The sequence below is a fragment of the Adelges cooleyi genome, unplaced genomic scaffold (genome assembly GCF_023614345.1).
Source record: "Adelges cooleyi isolate 19-005CV unplaced genomic scaffold, UGA_ACOO_1.1 ACOO_flye_CR_arks_rails_tigmint_CR_PRNA_376, whole genome shotgun sequence".
NCBI classification, from domain to species: Eukaryota; Metazoa; Arthropoda; class Insecta; order Hemiptera; family Adelgidae; genus Adelges; species Adelges cooleyi.
The window spans coordinates 6,821,021-6,846,721 of NW_026096053.1; the positions used below are offsets into that span (position 1 = coordinate 6,821,021).

The following is a 25,701-nucleotide window of genomic DNA, read 5'->3' on the forward strand; positions in this document are numbered from 1 at the left end:
TTATGTAGCTACATATATAGATCTAGTACAGAACATGCATATAATAATTAATATTATAATATAATTAATACTTACAATAGAATAATAATTGTTGGTGACCTTAGTAAAATTATTTAAAAAGCGCGGGCTGAATCATGGACGTTGTAAGCCAAAGATTTTCGAACCTCCCCGATATAAACACTGCGATGGCGTTGCGGGCGGATGAAGACGGCGAAAAATCGCGGTAGAGCGAGTGAGAGAAGAGATAGAACCGACGCGGTGCCCCGCGGTGACGTCATTCCCCCTCGCCCGTCAAAATGGCCGCACAATCGATCGTGCTTCCACCGACGAATACGTTTCTCTGTCTCAAACGTCCGCAAATAATGTCCAAATCCAGTGTCGACGCCGGCAAAACGGGTGTTTAGAACGGGCTGGACGTCTTCGCACCGGTCACCGGCGTTTCCAAAGGCATACGGTAAGCAAAACTAGCGGTTTCCCGCCATACATCGATGGGCAGGGTTGTGAAGGGCTTTTTTCCCATCTACCCACCTCCTTTGTCTCGACTGCCGCGGCGTACATTTTTCCCGTCTACACCCCTGCTAGCCCGGCGCTTTCCCTGCACGCCCGTCTCCCGACGGCTCACCCGTTCCACGGCGCTTACCCGAACGGCCCCGGGCCTGCCGTTATGCAATACGCCGCTCCAACGTTCGCCGAGGAAAATGTCCGGACGGCCGTACACGGCATCTATGCCGTACGCCATTTTGGTTCGGTAAAACTTGCCGATCGGCGTTGATACGCCGCGACCGCGGGCCCCCGCCCGTTAACGCCGATCCATCTATTGTAGGTCTAGCGTCCCGGTTTACCGGTTTATCATAATATATACCTATCAGGCACCTTGATAAATCTTGGCCACTTGTCTGGGGTTAATTTTCGGTAAAAAAGTCGTAAACGGCGGCGATCATAGTTGACGCCTAAGCCAAGCCGACCGCGTAGGTATTGATTTTTTCCCCTTACGGCGGTTGCCATAGCCAATTAACGTTTTTATGTCGGACACCCTCTCTGTCGTTTAGTCTCTCATCCATCGGATTGTCACGATATCTATAACGGCTATTGTTGTTTACTAAACCGCGGTAAATATGACGGGCATCACAGTGTTGTAACTTGTAAGTCGATTCGTTGTTATTTTTTGCCAGTAGTGTCAATACCTTTGTTCTAATGCGGGCTAAACTTTGCGATCCTGGCTTGCCACTGGGCCTCCGACTCCGGTAAATAATCAACCTACCTCTATTCTATGTAAACTTTGTTGTAGTAGTTGTTACTCGTACTTTGATCACTCGTATAACGTTTCCATTTGCATTTTTATGCTTTTTACTTTTAAGCTACTTACGCCAATACTTGATAGAGCACAACACATAAGGGCATCTGTAAAACAGAGTTCCTTTGTTTCAATACCTAACATTCGTCATTGCAATGCTTCTTAATTTTAAGTTGTCTTATTTTAGCTGTGAATTATAATCCATTTTTTTACGGTATTGTAGTATTAACTTACCTAGGCATAATATAATAAATATATATTGTTAAAAATGTACTTGTATATTTTTGTAAAGACATGTCTAGCGCATGGTTTGACCTTTCTGGTATAAAAACTTACCTAAATGTTTGATACCATATTTGATAAGTATGCTGTTTTGTTTTTCTAGATGTTTATTTAAAATTTTAAACAATAGTTTAAAAAAGACTTGATTTAATGATAAAATGTTAAATTTTCAAAACTATGAATAATTGATTTCTATAATTTAAAAACTATTGATTGTAATGTTTCTGAATAGTATGTTACAATATATTTTAGGAATATTTGTTAGTATGGCACAGTAGTCGGCCACAGTTGTTCACCGCTGTGATTGAGCTCGTCTGGTAATGATAGTTGTCATATAGATGGCATACACCCGGCTATTTTACCAATTTAGTCATGTCTTTAACCTAAATGTATAAAATCCATCTAAAGACCGTAGCAATTTAAGCAGTTAAAACAAAAAAATATAAATATAAAGCTAAGTATTAGGTTTATCAAATAAAGGATATAATATTATCTCTAAAATCTTTTCATCTTTCATTTTCGTTATAAGTATTATTGCTCTGAAATCATCATGGAGCGAGTAAAAAGATAGGTATGGCGTAGGTATAGCTTCCTCTTAACTGATATCCAATTGATAAAAACATACAGCATATTACATGGTATTCCTATTTATTCCTTGGCCCATGCGACATAGAAAAGAAATAAAAAATAAACTTTGGAGTATTTTTCTGTTTACCTTAAAGGATTTTCAGCTTATGATCTGTTTTGCTCAGATTAACATGACTGAAGTGCTGAAAGCTAGTGAACTAAGGGTCCCAATGCCACCAGAAAATATGAGCATAAACAGAGATCGAAGTGAACATCACCAGAATATGGACGGACCACCTCAACCCGCACATGCTCATTTTACCCCTCCGACTTCAGTGTCCGATCTTGAATTATTGCAGCATAGAGTCAATTGGGGTACGTTCAGTAAGTTATCCCAGTGTTTTCATTTAATTATTCAAGAATTGCATTGAAAAGTGTTTATTCTGTCTAGATATTCAACATAATGCTTATAATTTTTTTAAATATTTTAGGCGACCCTACAAAAGTATGCTCTAGTCTTATGTTACAACTTGGAGGAGCTGCAGCTGCTGTTGGCACAGGTCAAGGGGGATCATCTGGTAATAATCAGACTAATGGAAACAATGAACGCCGTACACACATCACGGGCTCCAGTCTCATGTTGCAACTTGGAGGAGCCGCAGTGGCTACTGCACCCAGTAGTGCAACTGGCGGTACTCAAATTACTGGTACAAGTGGTGAACGCAGAACACACATTACGGACTCTCCATTCCATTGCGACATTTGTGGGAAATATTTTTCTCGAAAAGATCATTTCAAGAACCACGTTATGTGGCATACAGGTGAAACGCCACATAGATGCGATTATTGTGCCAAAACTTTTACACGCAAAGAGCATTTAGTCAACCACGTCAGACAACATACCGGTATGTATATCGTATAGTCTTACTTTAGTTTTCTTTCTTTCGTTTTTTATTTTTTTTTTTTTTTTGCTTAAACATAATATATAGACATTAAGACGTCCATTATCTAAGTATATATATTTAATTTTTAGTTTAATTTAAAGAATAAGAGAGTAAGAAATGACTTCAATGTTTTTTAGTCTGATATTTAAAACTTCTGGTTATTGGTGTTTCATCTCTTAAAAGTTTTATTACAATATTTTTTTTAATTTCTTTTAAAATTTACAATAGGCGTTCTTTAGTTTCATTTATTTTATTATTTATTGCTATCAACCTTATTCTATTTAGAATAGTTTGAATTATTTTTGTTGTTTTTATTTATTTTCAGTTTTTGTTTATCATAACCATTTTGAAAAAAAATATATCATACATTTTTTCTGTTTATAACTTCTTAATTTAGTTGTCAGTGATTTATTGTTTTTCTTTTAATTTTTAATGCCAGAGTTTTTCTTCATGGGTCTTACTTTAAAATTTTGTGTAGAATTCAATTTTATGGAATCAGAATTGCACAACCCTTGGCATTGTTAAAATTTGTCTGTTATAGGTTTATATGATATTTTACAGATTTGATTGAGTACATAATATGACGAGATGCTTCATTTTATTATATAGATAAATGCAATGAAGTAATAAGTTTTCCTTGTCTTCTATTTTAGTATACTAATCGGATATTCAAACTTGCCAAGAAAATAAATATTGAAACATGAGAAATTACAATTTTTTATTTATTATTATATGCAAATAGTGCGGAATACAACGGGAAACCACCGCACCATAACTAGAGAGAATTAGTTGTTCAAACCGACCAAAAAAAAATATGCAAATTACTTTAATGGTTTTATTATTGGCTAATCATTTTAAGAATCATTGAAATTTGTATTTGTCTTTAATATTGAACAGATTTATTTTAATGATAAGTTTTGTTCTTATACAATTAATAATCAGTTTTATGTATCATATCTTGTATTCTCATTAACAATGAATGGTGGTTTGTATTACAATTTTTAGTTGTCAGAAATGTTCTCTATTCTAAATAATTTATGTTTTACATATACAATTTAATTTTGTATGGTTTTTTCTATAAATTACTCTAATACTTTTGCCTCAATTTTACATATCTTATTCTTGCCATTTACAGGTTAGATATGAACAAAAAATATATAATTTACTATAATTATAATTTCATTACCGCCATGAATATTAATTCTAGTACTTTTAAATCATGATGAATAATGCAATTGGTTGTTAAGATGTATTGTCTTCTAAAATGCTCGGAGAAATAAAAAATTTGTGTTGATGTATCTAAAATATTATATATTGCTTATAAATATTTTTGTATGAGTTAGTCTCATCATATTTTTGGATTCTTAAGTTTACAATATTTAAACCAAGGAAGTTTAAAACCTAGTCTGAAACTTTGTGGTATATCCTACGTTTTGAATTCCAATTGTGGTTTTATCTCTTGATTGTTAAAATTAATCAGTGTTGTTTTTATTTTGTAGTTTTGAGTTATTATTTTTCCTGATAGAATATATTAAGATTATTCTCGATTTATATGTTATGTTGACAAATGAAGACAAAAGATATTTGATGTGTTTCGTTTCCATTATTCTTAAACTTAAAATTAAATCTTAAACATGAATTGATTAAATATATATAATTAGTTTGTAGTTTTCAATTGCACTAGAGCGCTATATTTTGTTTGTTTTGTTAGTTATTATTAAGGTTATTATATGTTTTGAATTTTTTTCCTATGGCCATTTTAAATAAAAATTGTTGTTCTTTCTAACTCAATCTAACGATTGCACGATATTATAAGCCACTACAGTTGTGTTATCATACTAGAACATTATATGTTCATCGATTATAATATTGGAACCATCTAAGGCGTAACATAAGATAAAAATTGTAATTTGCATGTGTTTAGTACTAGCAACCTAATATTAATAATAATCTGGTTGTTTTCATATACCATCAATCGACGTGTAGAAATATTTAAAGAATAAATGCCAAACGGGTTTATGTATGGTGGATGCAGTCCACTCACAATTTGTTTGTGCTAATACAAATTGTGTTTATTTCATATTGATCAGTGACAATGGAGTTGATATAGTTTTTTTTCAAAAATATATATAAATCTGTTTTCTTGAATCTTTAAAGTATATGTAATATTGTTTTTTTAACTACCTAATTTTGCCTCTGATCGATCCAAGGGTTGTGTATCACCATGATGAAAATTTGTTTACAATTTTGATGTTTTTGATGTATTTACTACAGTAGTCTAGTTCTTTGAAAAATATGAATAATTTATAGGTGGTATACAAAACGCTGCCGAATATTCTATGAACATGGAGCCTGGTCCTTCTACTTATCGTAAGTTGTATTGCTCTTTAAGATAACATTTCTTCCCAGTTTTTTAATTTTTTTTTATTTTTCGTTTCATTGAGTTTCATATTCAGTTTTTTTTTATTATTTATTTTTTATGATTTATTTTATTTTTTGGTTGATAGTGTTAAACACGTTGTTTCATTTTTCGTTCAGCTGCCTGTTTGTTTTAATTTTTTTGTTTATTATAAGCGTATCCGACAAAAATGATGAACCCCTTATAGAAATTATACACAGATTTGGGTTCATTTATTTTTCATAAATGGTTAACTTTTGTTGTAAAAGTGAGCAAAGTGAAATTTGTCATTTGATATGTAGCCTTTATAATGTTGTGTGCGTGACAATGTTTGCCAAGTCCTGTCCTTCTAATATTATAATAGAACAAGCAAAATAGGTCTATATAAAGGTAGTATTTTACTAACAAAAGAAAAGTACTATTTAGGCGGTTAAAGTTATTCATATTAGCGCTCTAGTGTAATTGGTATATAGTGGACCAATAAAGTATAATTAGTGAAGTCTTCTGTCGAAGTTGTTAAAAAAAAAGTGTTAAATCACATACAAATTTATTTTCTAAGAAAACTGATCTAAAAGGAGTTTTTTGTCATTAGACATTTAGCTAATATGTTTATTGGTCCACTGTATAGGTGAAACTCCTCACCACTGCAATTACTGCCCAAAATCATTCACGCGTAAAGATCACATGGTTTACCACGAGCGTCAACACACAGGGGAAACGCCGTTCCCGTGCCAGTACTGTCCAAAGGCGTTCACGCGTAAGGATCACTTGGTCAACCATGTCAGGCGGCACACCGGCGAGTCACCACACAAATGCACTTACTGTTTAAAAGTGTTTACCAGAAAGGAGCATCTGACCAACCACATTCGCCAGCATACGGGTGAGTCACCACACCGATGTCACTTTTGTCCTAAAACCTTCACGCGTAAAGAACACCTTACTTGTCATATTCGTATTCACACAGGCGAGTCGCCGCATGCTTGTGAGTTCTGTAATCGTACTTTTACGCGCAAGGAACATCTGAAGCGCCACATGCGGCAACACATTCCAGGTTCTGAGTATAACTGTCTTATTTGCGACGAAACTATGCCCAGCAAGGAGCAATTGCTCGAACATATGGCTTCCCATCCACAAGATTACCCGTACGTATGTACGGACTGTGGCAAAGCTTTCAGGCTTAAAGGCAATCTTTTGTTTCATTTGCGTTCCCACCAAAAAGGTATGCCCATCGATCGTCCGTTTCAGTGTGATCTTTGCCCTAAAGATTTTATGTTCAAAGGCCATCTCGTTTCACACCGTCGCAGCCACACAAATCCAAAAGTCACTACTGCATTTCCAGCTACCATTCAAATTGTAGGGAACAATTCGTTTGTTATTAAAAATGCTAAAGAAGACGGCGAACTGGTTAACATCCATCAGTTGACCAATCAAACCGAACGAGCTATACAATATGATATGTCTCATAGGCGTGGTATTGATAAAAATTCTCATTTTCCCGCAACTATACAAATTAGTAGTAACGGCCAGTTCATACTCAAAGGTTTAGTTAAACAAGAATGCGATGGAACAGAGTTGATAACGTTACACCAACAACAGCAAGACGGAAACACTAGCATTCAGACTGCACAGTTAGTTAGTGTAGGAACGCAAGTCACCCTTCCGTCATCGCCACAAAATAACGCAGACCATATGACACCACATTCTAGAGCTAGTTTATTAGCTGCAGTAACGTAAATATAACAGAACTCTTAAAGTAACAGGGGCCGCTTGTGTTGTGTCGATACTCGAGACCAAATCCAACTGTTTATTACTCAATCCAAGTTTGGTGTTCTTTTTTCGCTGTTGATAGTAATTTTTTTAACATTTTGTCGACTATTTCATTGACCACTGATGATGAAATATTTGATTAGACTATATGTGTTTTAAAAATAATATGATATATATGTATATCTATTTTAAATGAACATATAAAATTATTAATATAAGATTAGGCAAGAGATTATGCAAAATTAACAAATTTATTCATTATATTGTCAGATACTTTTATAACTCACAGATATTGTGTATGAATGTTTTTTTTTTTCTTAGTATCTTTAGACATAAGTCTTTATTGTAAATAATTATTATTTATAAATAAATGAGAAGATTAATTGGTAGAGGTAACAACAGTAAACAACTTATTTATTTGAAACGATAGTTATTAAAATACTAAAATTATAGTTTAATGTAAATATTTAATTTGATGAATAAATAATTTTTATTATGTACAATATAAGTTCTATTTTAATTTTAAATACAGGTTTACTAATTTAGTATGACAGGATTATTGTGAATATTGTTTAGCCTTAATAATTTATTAACTTTTGTGATCGCACACAACATGCTTTTTTTATTTCCATAATCTTATGCCACGCAGAAATTCTATATTTAAACTCAGTATGTGTGTATGCTACTAAATGTATATCTGCATATATACATAGTATTAATAAATATATATGTACAATATACTATATGAACATTATATAGTTAAAAAAGTTTTACGAAGTTCTTATTATAGTTTTAAGTTAAAATTATATATGAATTATTATTCAGAATACTTTGTTTGAATTCTTATTTTGTGTGCCCATTTACGACTTGTAAACAGTTAGTTATATTTGATTAGGTTGAGTGAAAAAAAAGGATTATAACGATCGACTAATAATAAACTATTAACCATTTAATTAAATGAAGGGGTCCATATTTGTCGGTTACGCCTATGGACAATGGTTGGTACACTTAAAAAAAAAAAAAAAAAACTTTATCATGATCGATTTTTTGTGATGATTTAGTATAATAGAAAAGAGATGCTTAAAATATTTAATAACAATGAATACAAAATGTAATAAGTACATTGAGTATAAATTCTCGTAAGAGCAGTCTTGTTTTTAATATGACTTAACATGATTAAATTATTTATGGGAGTCCAGGAGTCGTAATTTTAGTAAAAAAAAAATCTAACAATACTTTTTGTAGGTGTGCCACTGTTGTCTAAAATATATTTTGTATGCAAATTTTTATTATTCTAACATCCTTTGGTTCCTTGAAAAACTGGTATAGTTGTGAATTGTTGCACAATTGTGCTAAATGTTAGTGTGGACCAAATCAAAACCCATTTAAACAATAATTATATTGTCAATATGTGTGTATACACATATGTAATATTATATGTATTGTGTATATACACATATTTTAATGTATGTATTGTGTTATGAACCAGAGAAATGAGAGAGTAAAAACTAAAAATTGTTCAATGACTCAATTAAAAGTGATTGGGTTATCTTATTAGTCTTAAGTGGGCACTAAAATAAGAATCGTTCTGAAAATAATTCTATTTAATTGAACTTTTTGTGTGTGCGTGTGTGTTGATTCATTGACATGGGTTTTTGTTTGGTCCACTGTGTAGGTGAAACACCTCACCACTGCAATTACTGCTCGAAATCATTCACGCGTAAAGATCACATGGTTTACCACGAGCGTCAACACACAGGAGAAACGCCGTTCCCGTGCCAGTACTGTCCAAAGGCATTCACACGTAAAGATCATCTGGTCAACCACATCAGGCGGCACACGGGCGAGTCGCCGCACAAATGTACTTTCTGCATGAAGTCATTTACTAGAAAAGAGAACCTGACCAACCACATCCGTCAGCACACTGGTGAGTCACCACACCGATGTCATTTTTGTCCTAAAACGTTTACGCGCAAAGAACATCTTACTTGTCATATTCGTATTCACACAGGCGAGTCGCCACACGCTTGCGAATTCTGTAATCGAACCTTTGCACGCAAAGAACATTTGAAACGTCACGTGCGCCAGCACGCGCCAGGGGCAGAGTACAATTGTATCATCTGCTCCGAGGTGTTCTCTGCCAAGGAACCATTGCTCGAACACATGTTGACCCATCCCCGCGATTGTCCGTACGTGTGCACCGACTGCGGCAAGGCATTCCGCCTCAAGGGCAACCTCCTGTTCCACCAGAGGTCCCATCAGAAGGGCATGCCGGCCGATCGTCCGTTCCGTTGTGATCTGTGCCCTAAGGATTTCATGTGCAAAGGGCACTTGGTGTCGCATCGGCGCAGTCACACTAACACTAAACAACAATTCCAATCTGGACAGTTTTCAAAAGACCATGGAACCAATGCCTCATTCATGTTGAAACATTTGATGAAGCAAGAAAATGTATCGGAAATGATCGGCCTGCATCAGCCCCATCCAATGCCCCAGCATTCTGTCAGCGTCGGCACACAAGTTGGGCTGCCCGTTCTTCCTCCGCCTCCAAATCTCCATCTTCCCCCACCAACCGCCGCTAGCCTCTTGGCCGCAGTCACGTAAATTTCTTGTAGTTCGAACACGACAAATTTATTATTTCCGATTCCGTTCTGTTTATTTTCATCATCATACAAATTTTATTTTATTTCTAATCCAATTCTCGTCATTAATTTTTATTTAGTTTTGTTTTTAAATTTTTATTTTATTATTGACTTGATTTTAGTATTTTATTTTCCCAAAACAATTATTTTGCTAAATGTATTGTTTTTATTTAAACATTTTATTGATTATTACTACATTTACAAAATGTATTTGATTTCTAATCACAAATTTGAGCAACGAACCCATTTCGTTTATTGTCTTGTATTTGTTGGCAGTTACAATGGCTTAATTTGTTATTACGTGCGCGCAAATAATGGTGTAGAGCATATATAAGTAGACATTTACTAATGATGATCTCAATTAAGTCTTTAATGTTAGAGAAGTACTGAACATATTTATCAGCCTGTTCTCTTTGACAGTGATACTATTGTACTTTTGCTTCTGGAATACTACGCCTTGGAAGCACAAAAGATATAGAGTATGCTAAAAAGTTTTTTTTTAAAACTACAAAAAAAAAAAATGAGATTGATTGCAAAAATATTTTAGTCAAATGTATTTTGAGTTTTTTACCAATTATTAAATAATGTGTATTATTATTTAAAACAAAACTTATTTTAGTAAACTATTCACTTCAAATGTTTTAGTCGACATTGTTGAAGTGACTTGTATAATATTACTTAACTCTATATGTAGATGAATATTACCAACGTATTTTAGAATATCTTTAATACAGTTTTATAAGTTTTTTTTTTTGTTATTTTACTTCTTAAGTTAATACTTGAGCTGTAATTTTCTATTTAACTTCACATTATTTATTAGGTACTTGACACTACTGTTTTTTTTTAAATTTTGTAGTTAACACTTTTATAAACAAATTAGAATAAATAATATATTTTATCAACTTTTAAAATAACTTTATCTGTAATTAGATTATTGCAACTATTTATTATAATGATAACAATTTCATTATGAGCATATTAGTTCCTTATATATTTATGTATCGAGAATTAGTATTTAAACGTAATACTTTGTTGTTTTTTTTTTTTTACTTTGTATGTGCTTCTGGGGCCTAGGTAGGTATGTCTGGTGTTTGAAAGAGAATACATGTCTTGGTAGCTATTTAAATGAAAATAATTAAAACGCTAAAGTAGGCTTTAATCGGTCAAGTTTTATTATGATAGCCATTGATAATTGATAGGTTCCTCTCCACAAGAGGAGAACTTTTTTTAACAATTGATTTTTACATTGCTTTCATTGTAAATGTAGTAATGTTTATTTATTTTTATTTTTTTTAATTACTCAACAGTTTATCTTCTTTTTTTTTGTTGTTTTAATTTGAATTTATATATAAGTATGATTTGCCATGGTTTTCGCGTGTAATGAAATATTTTACCTGTATCACATGAATTCAAACATTATCGTAATTTTTTGTAGCCATTTTGAATATTTTAAAACAATTAAATTAAATAATATGTTAACTAAATCTAAAGTGTGTGAGCGTGCCCTATGTATAGAATATAATATGATGTATAATTATTAATCAATATTAGTTTTAGATTTAGAAGTTTAACATTATTATGTATTCTTATTCGCCTAAATCTCTCACAAACGAGATTAATAGATAAATCATTGGTGTATTACATATTATGTATATATAAATACATACATACATGTATATTATATATATTAAATAATATTAGTATATTTTTTTATGCTAAATCATTGTTACCAGTGTAGTCATTGTAATATGTGTTACATTGGACATAATAATATTATGTTATGATATTTAATGTTAATAACATAAACGTAAAAAAACCATGCCATTATATTATATTGTAAATACTTCACATTTATTCTAGTAATAATTCACTTAAATTTTTTTTTAGATAAGTAAAATTATTTTAGAGTTTTCAAAAAATAATCACATCATAATATGGTGCAATATTAGACAACATTAAAATTATATTAGTTTTCGTGTATATATATTTTTTTTCGCCTTGTATAAACTAAATAAATGCAATTTTATTACCATATTTATAATTCGTTTTAAACGCGAAATCAGTTGCAAAATATACAAAATAAATTTGCCATAAACAAAATACAAATAAATCTTTTTGCAGTCTATCTTGTTTTCAACAGTCGTAAATGCCTAATATAGCTTTTAGGATTAAAATTCACTATAGAAAATAGACTGATTAATTCGTTTTTCATTAGTATGATTAGAATAATATTTATCTACAAAACTAAACTTAAACTGTGTGCGTTATGAATTTTTAATTATTTCATTATGTTTATAAAATATAGAATAACACTTAATATTAGTATTGTCGTATTATGTAAATAATATTTAAACAATTATTTTAATGTTATATTGTTAATCTTAAAGGAGAATTAGATTTTAATAAATATTTCATTTAGGAGCGTAGGGCTTGTGGCTGTCAAAATAATTTTTGGCTACGTTTTACATAATACTGTAAGGAAAGATGATGATATGTAATGAACTTTTTTATTTATTATTCATTATTATCATTATTACTGAAATAATGTACTTGGTTTACCAAATTTTCTTTCCAAGTTTTGCGTCAGCCACATGCACTATAATAAGTAGGATTTAGTTTTAAATTAATTATTTTTACAATTTATATTCCGTTTTTGTAATGATATTATTGTATTGACGAAATATAGAACTTGTGTGAAAGATTTACTATACTTCGTACTGGTTTTGAAACTATTCTTTATTGCTTTGTCCTTTCCCAAACTTGAATTGATTTCGTATATGTTATTTTATTGACACATTTTTTTTTTATGATATGGAATCTGGTACATTTTTCAGCTAACGATTTATTTTAACATAAATTCGTTGACATAGTCAGTCTCTTATTCGATTTTGGTTTTTGATCGAGTTAAGCCTTTTATTTTTTTTAATAGCCATTACTAACAAAAAACATTTGGCTCAACAATTAAACAGCAAAAGTTAAGCCTTAAGGTATATATTTTTAATTGTTATCTTGACCGAACTAAATTTTGTATTATTTATGAAAGAAGGAAGTGTATCAACAAATTGTTATTAACTCAAAAAACGTGTATTTATGCAATACTTCCTTAAATAGCATAATAATAAAAACAATTTAAATAGAAGAAGTTCACAGGAAAATATCTATTTTTGGCTGTTATAATATTTGTTATTAACTATATATTAATCCATATAAATCACAACTACCAGTTTACTACAGACGTCAGAGTCTAGACTTAGTTGATTGTAGTGTGACATGTAAGTACCTAACTTTATATAATTACTCATAAATCTAAGAAATTTTCATTTCACATATTCACATAATTCTGTTGTTTGAAATATAAAATAGAATAGAATTTAATATAAAAAAAAAACGAAAAATATTTTTTCTCCAAAAAAATCGGCGTTTTGTTAAAAAACCTTTTTTAAATTAAAATTCCCAATTAATTTCGTGTTCGCTTGTTCGATGTTACTTGATATTTTATTTTATTTGTTGTGCGATTTTGACATTTACAAACGACTATGCAGAGAACCTATGACGTATATATTGCTAGCATTTCCATTTAACTGTCACATATTATATGTAATCTATAGGTACCGTTGCTTGAAGCGTTTATTATCATACATATATATATATATATTATATGTATGCATTCGGCTTCCTCATACAACAACGACTGCACGGACTATTTCTGATTATATGAAAACGTCCATATTTTATTATTATGTACAATTGTGGGCATGGTTAAACGGCACATAGCAGCAGCTTCAAAGAGTAATCGACAAATAGTAACAGACAATTCTGCTGGAAACCATTTCTTTTGGAAATGCATAGGTACGCTGTTATGTCTTTAGTCGCTCCATGGCTGTCGGTTTACTGGTTTTTTTTATGTATATATATGTTCACTGTAGGTATGATGCATATGCCTGTCAAATGTTTTTACTAAACTATAACTGCTTTAGAATATGAATAATAAAATAATAACGAAACAAACTAAGCTAGGTAGATAATATTCTATTATTTTATTCACTATATTATACACATAAGTATATTCTAGGTTTTGACTATTCAGCCGGTGAATTTATAACGTTTCAACAAAATATCGTGTCTAATATATTATTTAGTTCTATGTTCCAAGTTCTTACCGAGTTGCTTTTTTTTTCTTTGACTTCAATGAACTGAATCAACCAAATTATAATTCACCTATTATAAGAAAATGGGGATCCGACAGCTCCGGTACTATAAATAAATTTTGGGTTTTAATTTTTTTAACAAATTATAATTCTTATTTACTAAAATATAAACAGTAGGTACCGACGCTAAGTTCAAAGCTAACAACAATAATTGAGTCGTACATATTTTTACTTTCTAAATAAATATACTTAAAAATCTTGGTCGGTGGTTAGGTACCGTATGAATATAATTATAACTATATTTAACAAAATGATTATATAAATAACATGTGCACACAATTTGCTCGACATTGACGTATTACAGATCCTTCGTACTCTGGTCACATACATAACACAATAAAATATTCTAATTGATAAATTCGAACAAAATCAAGTATACGTCCCAGCGGATGTTTTTGGAGGTTATCGAATCCTGGTTATTTTATGTTCCCGTGAGTAAGACGATGTTTTGAACACTTCTTCGACGTACATCTCGTTTGGATGATCAACCCTGAGGTTTCGGGTCCATGGTAACGGAAATGAACTCTTCAACAATTTCCCTGTCCATGTCCGTGTACATTTTGTGGGAATCTGCGGTTACCGAAAACTTCCTCTCTTGTTTTTCGGGTCTCTGTTTTGGAGTGTACGGTCGAGTTTTCCATTTTGGCAACGAACCCGTTTCGTCGTAAACGCCCTGTAGGAATTTCGCACATAAGTCGCATGTTTTCTTTGATACCTAGGTACTTAATAAGCTTAATGATTGCGCAAGTAGTAGGAAAAAACATAGAACAAGTCAAATGCGTGTTTTGGGCATATTATAAAAAATATAATCTTATTATATTTCTATAATAAAATTATTATAGAAAGAAATTATAGAGTAATGGCTAAAGGATTTAAAAATATAGTTACGTATCTCCCGTGGTTAGGGGGAGGGGGTGATGCTCTCTAACTTCCTCTCTATCGTGGGCTCCTTCCCTCAAGTGTAACCTCTAGAGGTAAGTGGGTTCGTGATTGATACTACCACTGGAATAATAGGATTAAGAAAATGTCCCACGGGCAATAGCATCCTAAGTAACCTGCCATCAATACAATTCTAAAATTTATCATAATTTTAAAGTACATAGTAGAAGTAATTCATCGGATAAAAAAAAAGAAGTAGAGCAAAATAATTGTTATAGAAATGTTTAAGAATGGTCAAGACTTACTAGTTTCTATATTCTTCATCGATATATTTTTCTTTAAATTATATAATATTATTTATTAGTCTTTGAAAATTTAGAGTAAACAATAAAATTAATTTTGTTAACACATACTTTTGTGGTTTTTTTGATTAGGAGGAAATTGTATACATTTAATATTTATTGAACGGTTTGAAAATAATTTTAAAATTGTTTAATTTTTAAATTTGCAATATTTTGGAAATACTAAAATATTTTATTTTGCTATGGTATTTGGTTTCTTGGAAAAATGTTATCTAAAAACATTTTGACAATAAGTTTGAATACAACTTTCATATTTTGGGTATTAATAGGATGTAGAGCTGAACTATACTTGTCGGAGACATGAACTGTAATTAGTTGAAATTTCAATGTAGGTTAGAAATGGCTGAAGTGTGAAAATTCTTATGTCGTCGCTAACGGGGAAAATTAGGAATCACGTGTTTTTTTTTATAAGAAAAATTGACGAATTTCTCCTAGTCCTGTCAAGATCGGACCGTGGATGGCTGCCGTTGTTGTCTCGAGGTAAAACAAATATTTGGAGATGACCACATCACAACGGGCGTTCGTCCATTATCGGATCCGAGTAACGGGTTCAAATCGTCACACAGACACACTCACGTGCATGTGTGACAGCTTTTCTCGGCTGGTAATTATTATCATTTAATAATATGTTATACCGTCGTTATATAGTTGTCGCGTCTCCTCTGGACGCTTTACTAGTGTTTGGCCGGCCCGGTATGATCCAATTCAAAGAGGGCCCCCGTGCAGAATCAACGTCTCGCGGTGTTATTAAAAATTAATGACAATAAGAAAAAAAAAACTATATCGCAAGAAGAAACAGATAAACATTCTGTTTAGCCTACATAGCGGCCGTATTGTTATATGTTTCGTATTTTTCCGCAAGGAGGAAGAACAAGAAAGAGAAGATGCACGACATTTCTTCAATCCGACCAACAAACGATAGGTAACTGGGCTGGAACTAATTCCTAACGATTATATTATCATTACTATATTATTATACCATCCACTTTACCGGCTCGTTCCGTATTGGCTTCCATTACAATATACACACTGACACCTTCACGCCAAACACCGGCTGGCTATGCTGGTGGATAACGTATCGGCGACATTTTTAGGTGGCCAATCTTTTTAATATATATTGTTGTTGTTGTTATTATTATTATTATTATTGTTGTATGGATGTCGCACACCTTTTAAGACTGTCAATAACGGACTCGTCGACGCAGAACAACGATTAAAAAGAAAAAGAAAAAAAAATATTTACTGTTTACCAAATAATGTTTGAATTGAATAATCAATCACTTTATTTATTTTTCTTACACGTCCATCCGTTTCAAAATTCTAGGTTTTTTTCGGTTGCGTTGTAGACGTTTTTTATAAAAGTCCGCATAGATTTATTTAAACTTTTACAACATGTATTTAGATTCGATTTTCTTAGTGACGTTTAAAGAAAAAATCATGCAAGCATTTCAAGGTTTAAAATATGTGTTTGACATTATTGACATAATATTTTGTACCTGCTACTTTTAAGCATAAACGGGTTAAACGATAAAGTAAGTACTGTTGTATGTTGTATGGCCAAAAATGAATTCATCAAATTAAATGTGCTTTTTGGTTTGGCAATACAATTTCAAATTACGAAAGACGCATTGTTTTATGTTTCTTGTCCTAATTTTTATTTTTTACCATTTTTAATGTTAACTGTCCAACAACTGTCGCCTAACAAGTAACATTAACTGAAGGCTAAACGTCTGGGAATAAAAACTGTGGGTACCTACGTTTTTTCTAATCGTATGCTGTCATTATAAGAATATTATTGTTGTTTCGCTAACGGATATTTCATTTTGATAGGAATCATTACGTATCATATAATATGTATCCACACACTTCTATTCAGTGAAACGCATTATACGTCGAACTTTAGAAATCAAACTATGACTTGTGTTGAAAGAAATTGGTCAATTAGAAAACCACGTAATTATATTTAAATAATATCCTTTGGAATCAGAAATTTCGTTTAAAGTTTTTTTTTTTTGTAAAAATGATTATAAATATTTTAGTGTTATAGTAGTTGTGCGAAGAAATATATTTAACTAATATACTCTACAAATAGTAAGAAGTTGGTTCTTATAAAATGTTTGTCTGTAAACGCATTCGAAAAATCATTGAACCCACCCCGGCTATTTAGTGTACTTTGTTTAATAATCTCTGGGAATCTTAAGTAAAGTAAGAGGGGCAAACACTTACAGATTTTCGAGGAGTCTGACCAAGACTGTGAATATGTAGTGGTCGGTCGGCGGTCGGAGTCTGTTGTACCAACCATTTTTGCACTAATTTTTGCTTGCTGCCAACGCTGGAACTGCAACACGACGAGCTCCTGTGTCTGGCTCCTGGCCAAGGGGATGGCGGTTCGTTGACTACTATCAGCCGGACAAGTCGGTAGAACCGAAAAGCAGCCAACATAGTTGTCAAGCATTGGACGGATGTGGCCAACAGTAGTCCTAAATTGGCCAATACCGGCGCCCAGTTCGTTTGCAGCTGTTCTGCCGTTAGTGTTTTGTAGTGTGTCTGCAAAAAAAAAAAAAACGATTGTCAAAATTTTTCTATTTTGGGTACATATTTATGTAAAGCTAAATAAACGTGTGTCTGACCTTGTCTTTAGGTAAGATGTAGTATGGTTTTTGCGAGTCTTTCAGCAGCCCTATGGCGGTGAGCACGATTGCCAGATTGCTGACCCCTATAGACACCAAACACAAGGCTAAGTATATGGTTATAGACAACGGCGATAGTGTCCTGTCGGGAGCTAAACATCCGTTTAAACTAGCCATAAGACCGACTACCCCGTTGCCCATGGCCATTGCTCCACTCCACAAGCCAGCACCAACGCTGGACACAGACGCCTCGTGCAGCATTGATAATACGCCGAACACGACCATTAGACATCCAGTGACTACTTGCACCAGACCGATTAGTCCAACATACTGAACCTATTGACAATGAATATGGTTAAAGATGAAGAACAATATTTGATTTATAAAAAAAAAAAACAACATGTTTGGAAACAGCAATTCACGGCTTACATTGTAAAAAGCTGTAAGGAAACATAAACAAGAACAGTGACGCACGTTAATTTTTGATGGAGATGTATCAAAAATAAAAAATAAAAAACACCCCAATCCACTTTGTTGGGGATCCCCTTGTTATACGTAAATGTACCCAGACCAAAACATAATTGTATAAAGAACATGTGTCATGTGTAGATTGATTAATATGGCGGTAATTTACTGGTATTGATTTATGCATACAGTATTTATTTCAAAAATAGTATATTATGAAACATTATAGTCTAATGATTAACTTCAAAGCTGAATTATTTACAGTTATCTTTTAGGTTGGGTATTGACGCGGCATATCTTATTAAACATATTTTTTATTTCGTACCTGATTTTATATTTTTTAATATAATGATGTAATTTGTATTATAAACTATTTATATAATACCTAAATATAAATATAAGTTAAACCAATTAATCCAATACGTATGTTTACACTGTAAAACTGCATCAATTATATTATGTTTGGATATGCACATATACCAGGTATATGAAATACATTTTTGCCTAGGATTTTTCATAATTGTATTCTTTATGGTATAAAATATGATTATCATTATTATCTAGTACTGACTTAATACCTTCTTTTAAACATATTATAATGTTGTTAAAATAGCACGGTAGCCAGTTTTTATTTTTTTGTGGAGGGGTCTAAGGGATGATCTATATTTTACAACAGTCAATAGAACGGGTGCCTGCCTACATATATTATTATACGAGTATAAAAAATTGTTTTGGGGAAGCACACGTCCTTGGTTTCTTACTTAGCTATGGCATCGTTTTAAAATATATTTTAACCCTCAGCTACATAGACTATTGGAATTAGATTATTGTATGATAATCGATTACAGTTTAATGACTTTAGAAGTTCTGAATTTCTCTACCAGACCGATTATTTGTATGAAAGTCTTTTTGGATTTAATATAGGTAAACCGCAAAATGTACGTGTGTGTTTATTTTCTACTTGAATTTCTCTTGTTTTTTTTCAAGGTCTATTACACAATTAAAGGCCGTTTTCACCACTTTAGCTTACCGTTTAAGTATAGATTAGCCTATAATTTTAGTGTTGTTAAACTGTTCATCATTTTTAAGATAAACTGTGGAGAACGACCATAATAGCTGTTATAGTTGGGTAATTATAGTAGGTATAGCCTGTACAATTATATTATATATCGAGAGATTTATTTGAAAAAAAAAATCGATAATTGAACACTATTCTTGCGGTGACCTATATGATGTTTCTGAACAATAATAGGTACAACAGTTAATACATCGGATGACGGTTTCTTTTTGGAAAAATACTTTTATTTACCGAAGGTCAATAATTAATCAATGCATTTGAATTATTATGAATATAAACAGAACGGCATACCTGATCTGAGTGATGTCTGGACTTTCTTGGCTTGGCGGGTCTCTGAGGCGTTTTAACCACGAAGTCGGCCTCGGACGGGTAATACGACGGAGTCGAGGCTCCCATGTTCCTAGACATATCGTTACTGGACCATGTGTACACGGCTACTGTTATACAGGTGGCGGGCACAATTTTCACCGGACGGCGATCTCCCTTCCCCGGCCAGCCGCCTCCGCCAACAGCACCTTTTATTCGCAGCAATAGGCCACAGGTTGGCAAAAAATCAAACCATTTTTGTCGCCGGATGCGTTTCCGGTACTCTTCTGGTAATTTTCATTTGGCGGTGCTCGCGCGGAAGCGGCAAAGACGATTGTAAGTCCTATTATTTGAACAAGACAAAATAGCATAATATAACGATTAGGTAATACGCGAAATTAATAAAGCCATCGATTCGAAGGAGGATTTCTCGGTTACGTGTTTTATGTTCTTCCACGGCAAGTTAAGCGACGTGCAAGTAGACCCAACTTAATACGTGTATTGTGCACAAACCGATAAACTTAATACCTATAGTGTTTTTTTTATAACTGTATTCTACACGCATAAGACATCTATAAATCCCCGTTTGTTTCATTAACTTGTACGTTTTAGTAAAGTTTAAAAAAAATAGTTTAGGTTTTTGACAGCAACACTGATATAATTCACATAGGTATTAGACTTTTGATGAAATACTAGTAGTCAATTTTTTTTTATACATATAAATGTTGGTTAATAGCACACTTCAAAGGTGTGTTTAAAAAATTATCTATACTTCGATTAGGACAAAAGAACAAAATTGTGGATGTCATCTAGGCGGTGAAAGTAATTGAAAATAATTTTAAAAAGTTAATTGAAACAAAATGAAATTCATTGTACCAACGATTAATTTTGTTATTTATGATTAACGTTTATTTTATATGAGAAAAACTGTTTGCATTGACTTTGGCTAACGGCTTACCAGCAAGTTATTGACTATAATTTATTTTTGTGTTTATTATAAACAACTGATTTATGTATAGTATTAAAATTAAAAATAACATTACGAAGGATCTTGGTTAAACAAATTAATTAACAGAATAATAAACAAATAAACCCCTAAAATAAATTGTATACAGCATATAATGTCGTGAACTATTATTATTATAATCCGTTAGTGTCAAACAAATTACGTGAAAATAGGTTCAAAGAAAACGGTTAAGTAATATTATAGTATGCTTGTTATAATAGTACCGACTGCAGTGCGGATGTCGCACATCTTTATAGCTGTACAAGACGACACCGATCTAATGGAACTAATGGATCTAATGTTAACGAAATTACTCGATTATCTGCTTCAGCGTCACGTGAAAATGAGACTTGGACTTGTTTATATATTTATATATCCACAGGTCCTATGTTACATAGTATGAAATAATTGAACCGGACTAACGGACTTCCAACTTGCACCACTGTCTTTAGGCTCTAGCTGTAATTACAAGACATTTGTACATAATTTTATGTTTTAAGTGATTATTTTCATATCAAACAGAATGAGTCGTTATTAATAATATACCCTAAATATCATTAGACGAGACAAATTTATTTGTGGATGTCCGATGGTTACTCTATGTCCTGACCGGTGTATATATTATTTATTATTTACAAAACGTGTACAACGTTATAAAGACACAATAAACTATATAAAAATATTAATATACAACATGTAAACACTGTACTGGAAATTTAACCTAAACTTAAATGATAATTAATTAATTATACATAATATTTTTTTATCTTGTCCACAGAAACATTATTTTAAAACGGTGCTTTGTGGCAGTTTAAATTTTAACTGAAAAAATTCAATTGTACCAGCAAATCGGTTATACGTGCCTGCGTACTCTGCTTTGTAAACCGATGCGAGTGTATGCTTTTAAAAAAAACCATTTACAAAAAGTGGAATATTTTTACAATAGAAAAGTATGTACGAGTCGAAAATATTAACTTTCAAAGAACTGATTAATAGGTACAACAATTATAATGAATACTCGGATGAAAAACTGTCGTTACAAAGAATATTACACGCATAGTGAAAACTGGACTTATGAAATTCCATTTTATAGATTTTAAATAATTTTAGTTTAAAAATTTGATCAATCGAAGGCATACCTACATTTTTTTAAATTTATCATATCAAGCTAATTAATTACACTACAACAAAAAGTTACCTTTTTCTGAACAAGAACTAATGTAAATCTGTGTTTTGAATTTTTTCGCCGAGTCTGAATTTGGCCTCACAATTTGTCTAGAACGTTATTTTTTTAAATCGTCTCAAAAGTTGTAATAAGCGCAGTTTTGTAGTATTTTCGGCAAAGTTTGTATCTAAATGTTTTAAAAGGTACTTACTTAAAGAGGGATTTTTCATTCTTATGCTATTTTCTTTGCTGAATTCAGAACGGGTCTCAGAAATAATGTAGACTTTGTTAAATATCATGTTGTGTATAGTGTTGTTATTAGTTCGAGGTATTTTACTTAAATAAAGACTATTTTTAGATGTTAGTAAATACGTAAAATATGAATTTCGGATGTGATACTGGTCGCCCATTAAGTTAATAGTAATTGTTAGTATATACCTGTAGAGCTCAGGGCTGCAGCGTAAAGTTTAATAAGGTGGCCGATGACGTTGACTTTAACCACATTAGCCGTCGATATACTTGATAAGTTTTACGATCCGTGTGTACCGAGGGAAGTCGCCCGATGGACTCGTTCACGACGCATTCACCGTGTTAAAAATAATATTATTGTCATTGAGGGACACGTGTACTTACGACGGACACCGATCGAATAATTGGCCGCATAATAATAGTTTAATAGACATTCGTGACTATGACCACAGTTAGATGCTGGTGGTTTTCTTCGATGAGGCCAGCCGGGGAAGGCGGTACGGTGGCGGTGCCATTGACATTACAGGCAACGTCCCCTCCTGTCCTGGACGCTATTCTTCCGTTTCCGTTATGTATTTTTATTATTATTATTACTTTTTTTTTGCTTTTCCTCCACGGTAATGTCATCGCTGTCGTCGATCGATGGATATTTACTGAACATGCCATAAATGCTCCAACGAGACAGTTTGGTTAATGAGGTAAACGATTAACGGTCACGACGACGCAACATACGAGATTTCATCTAGATCAAAAGTACAACAAAATGTCACTTAATTAGCTGTTAACCTAAACAGTTTATTCTTTTTTTCATTACACTGACAGGTTGAACAAACTTTGACGTTTAACAAAATATCGTACATAGATTGATCAAAAGATGGTACTAAAACGCATTTGTTGTTTTTCTAATGGTTGAACTATGGTAACTAAATTGGCCGATCCGATTGAATTGGACAAACTTGATAAGTCTCTGTTCTACTTATTCGATATTCGTGTACCTGTTTTGAATTGTGTACATTCCATATATATGTATTCACTATTCCAATTGAATATGCATAATGTATTCGCTAATGTACTACATACATACTGAAAGTGATTATCGATTTGAGCCTTCTGGCTGAATTTGTTAGAACGATAAATGTACGCAGGCGGTATTAGCTATACGATATACCTATTACGCATCTTTAAAGTGTGTATAATATATTATTATTATTTACTGTGTCAGTAAACTATATTATTGAAGTCGGACGAGACGGTAATAATTGATAACCATTAGGTCCGGCGTCGTCGTGTCGAATCATTTTGTATTTTCAATTTTGCAACGGCCAAAGTCAAAATCGGTGGTGGCCATAAATGTATTACCGACTGCCTATTGTAAGTTGTAACTAGTACATTGTTTTTTTAAACTAGAACGCCGCCACTCGTTTTTTATTATTACTTTAACGTTCTTAACAGTTAACACTTAACACCAGCCCAGCTCACATTCGATCACCGGAACGTTACCATACGTATTTGCGGTCACCCAAATTATAAAAACAAAAAATGCCTTAAGCCGCAGGTTGTCGTTCGATCGCCGTACTTAATATTGCATCGGGTTTTAGGCAGACTGTTATTGTTGTTTGTTAGTCGGTAAACCTATCGACGAATGCCTTAATGTCTTATTACTATTTTTTTTTTTTTGGTCGGTTTCTTGTGAGTTGTACGGTTTGTGCAAAAACGCATTCCATCGACGCTCAGAAAACGTTTAGGGAACAATGTAAAAACTACATAATATTCTCACTCATAGCAACTATACACACACTCGATTGTTGTGTGCCAAGACGTCGACGGTTAAACGCGTTGTGCAGTATTATAGTATGGAAATAATAAGAATATCCCTTGACAAATTTTGCTCCAAGAAATAACGTGAGAACACGTGTCAGTCGTATACATAGTTTAATGATGATTGTTAAACACTCAAAATATTCACCGGATGGAAACTTTCGCGAAAATAACAAAAGCACACCGCATCATCTACCGGAGGTCTGCCTATATTATATTTTGTTTTTATTTATTGTTCACAGTGACACACTTTATTTTGAGTATATAAGTAAACGTACGGTTAAACTATCATAACTTTGTTCAGAACTCCATAAATACTGCTTAGACATCATAAATATGTTATCTCAGGTATAAGTAAAAAAATAAAAATTAAAACAAACTCATTTTACTTGTAGTTATTAAATTGTGTTAAAATATTTAAACAAAATTTATTTTAAGTTTTTTTATTTTTAGTTAATTTTTTCTTAAAAATAAATCGTTGCTTTTTAAGCAAGTAGGATCGACCAGTCAAATCCCCACTCTCCACAATCTCTCTTTCTATCCGTCACCTTATCTTTAAGTATTAACTTCCTTACATTTTCATGTCGATCGGCATATATTTACATTTTTTTCCTACTATTCCCCTATAATTAGTTACGTTTTACACTTTTACTACGATTTCATTTTCCTCTCATCTTTACATACCCAAAACATCTCAATCTTTGCTCTTGTTTTTTCTGTCATTGACTCCACTTCCAAATGCTGGGCTAACCTAGTTAGTAAATATGTATACAGATGAATACGTGAAAATCATGAACTTTTTTTAATAACTTTAAAATGTGTGAAGCTACAAAATTCTTAAATTTTGTTTTTCGTAGAATGTATAAAAAAGTAGGTAGCGCGATAGTATAAATATATTGTTAGGGAAAAGAAGCTATTAAAAGTTTTGATGTTAATGCCCCCACCTATTTGTGTTTATGAGGCAAATGTAATTTTATTTGTCTGGTTATGAATAAAAACCCTATACAATTTGATAGCTATTCGGTCATTGTCACATTTAATAGAGCTTTTACTAGGTATTACAACTCAATACACGTCATGTTCTGTATAACAATTTAGTTGTAACAATAATTACATACATTTTTAAAAAATGTTTAGTATAATATATTTTAGTATCATTTATTGATCTATCAATGGTCGTTAAAGTTACCAAAACAAACTAACCGATTGATCGTATTATAGGTTCGTATAAAAGCTGTCGGTTTTGAAATATAATTGGGCAGATAGATCTTAACTAAGCAATAGACCAATAATATGATTTTAAAATCCAGCTTCCCGTAATTGTAACGTTAATATCATGAACGCGCTAAGTATTAAGTATATAGTCAATATAATGGGCTGTATGAACATATTATCTATTATTACGCAATAATTATTGTTAACTCCAATATACCTAATCGTAGACTGCAAAAACAATAGCATGGATTGAATTATAGTAATGACTAATGCGTTTATGTATAGGTACCATGTTTATATAACAATGATCGAAAGCGTGTTCCTCCGGCCACAGTTCACAGTTCCGACAATTGTCGGAATCCCATCATCCGGAATGACTTGATACTATTTTATTGTGCATCACGGCAAAAACCGTTAATGAGAAAC

General features: G+C 32.3%; 2 protein-coding genes across 3 annotated transcripts; one reads left to right on the forward strand and one right to left on the reverse strand.

Moving 5' to 3' along the window:
- The first annotated feature begins 262 nt into the window (after positions 1–262).
- Positions 263–12,551, forward strand: LOC126840163 (zinc finger protein 883-like). Its single transcript, XM_050575721.1, has 7 exons — positions 263–454; positions 2,299–2,527; positions 2,635–3,048; positions 5,398–5,457; positions 6,114–6,365; positions 8,928–9,179; positions 9,264–12,551. The coding sequence occupies exons 2-7, from the start codon at positions 2,311–2,313 to the stop codon at positions 9,854–9,856; spliced, it is 1,788 nt and encodes a 595-aa protein (XP_050431678.1). The 5' UTR covers positions 263–454; positions 2,299–2,310; the 3' UTR covers positions 9,857–12,551.
- Positions 12,552–13,921: 1,370 nt separating this feature from the next.
- LOC126840559 (uncharacterized) lies at positions 13,922–22,638 on the reverse strand. 2 transcript variants are annotated; one of them, XM_050576393.1, is made up of 5 exons: positions 22,432–22,638; positions 19,808–20,165; positions 17,974–18,309; positions 17,570–17,890; positions 13,922–14,775 (listed from the first exon to the last, which is right to left on the reverse strand). In XM_050576393.1, exons 2-5 carry the CDS (start codon positions 19,922–19,924, stop codon positions 14,587–14,589), a joined length of 963 nt encoding a protein of 320 aa, XP_050432350.1. In that variant the 5' UTR covers positions 19,925–20,165; positions 22,432–22,638; the 3' UTR covers positions 13,922–14,586. The 2 variants fall into 2 exon arrangements, with proteins under 2 accessions (XP_050432350.1, XP_050432351.1); XM_050576394.1 differs by lacking the exon at positions 22,432–22,638 and adding an exon at positions 21,053–21,066.
- Between the last annotated feature and the right edge of the window lie 3,063 nt (positions 22,639–25,701).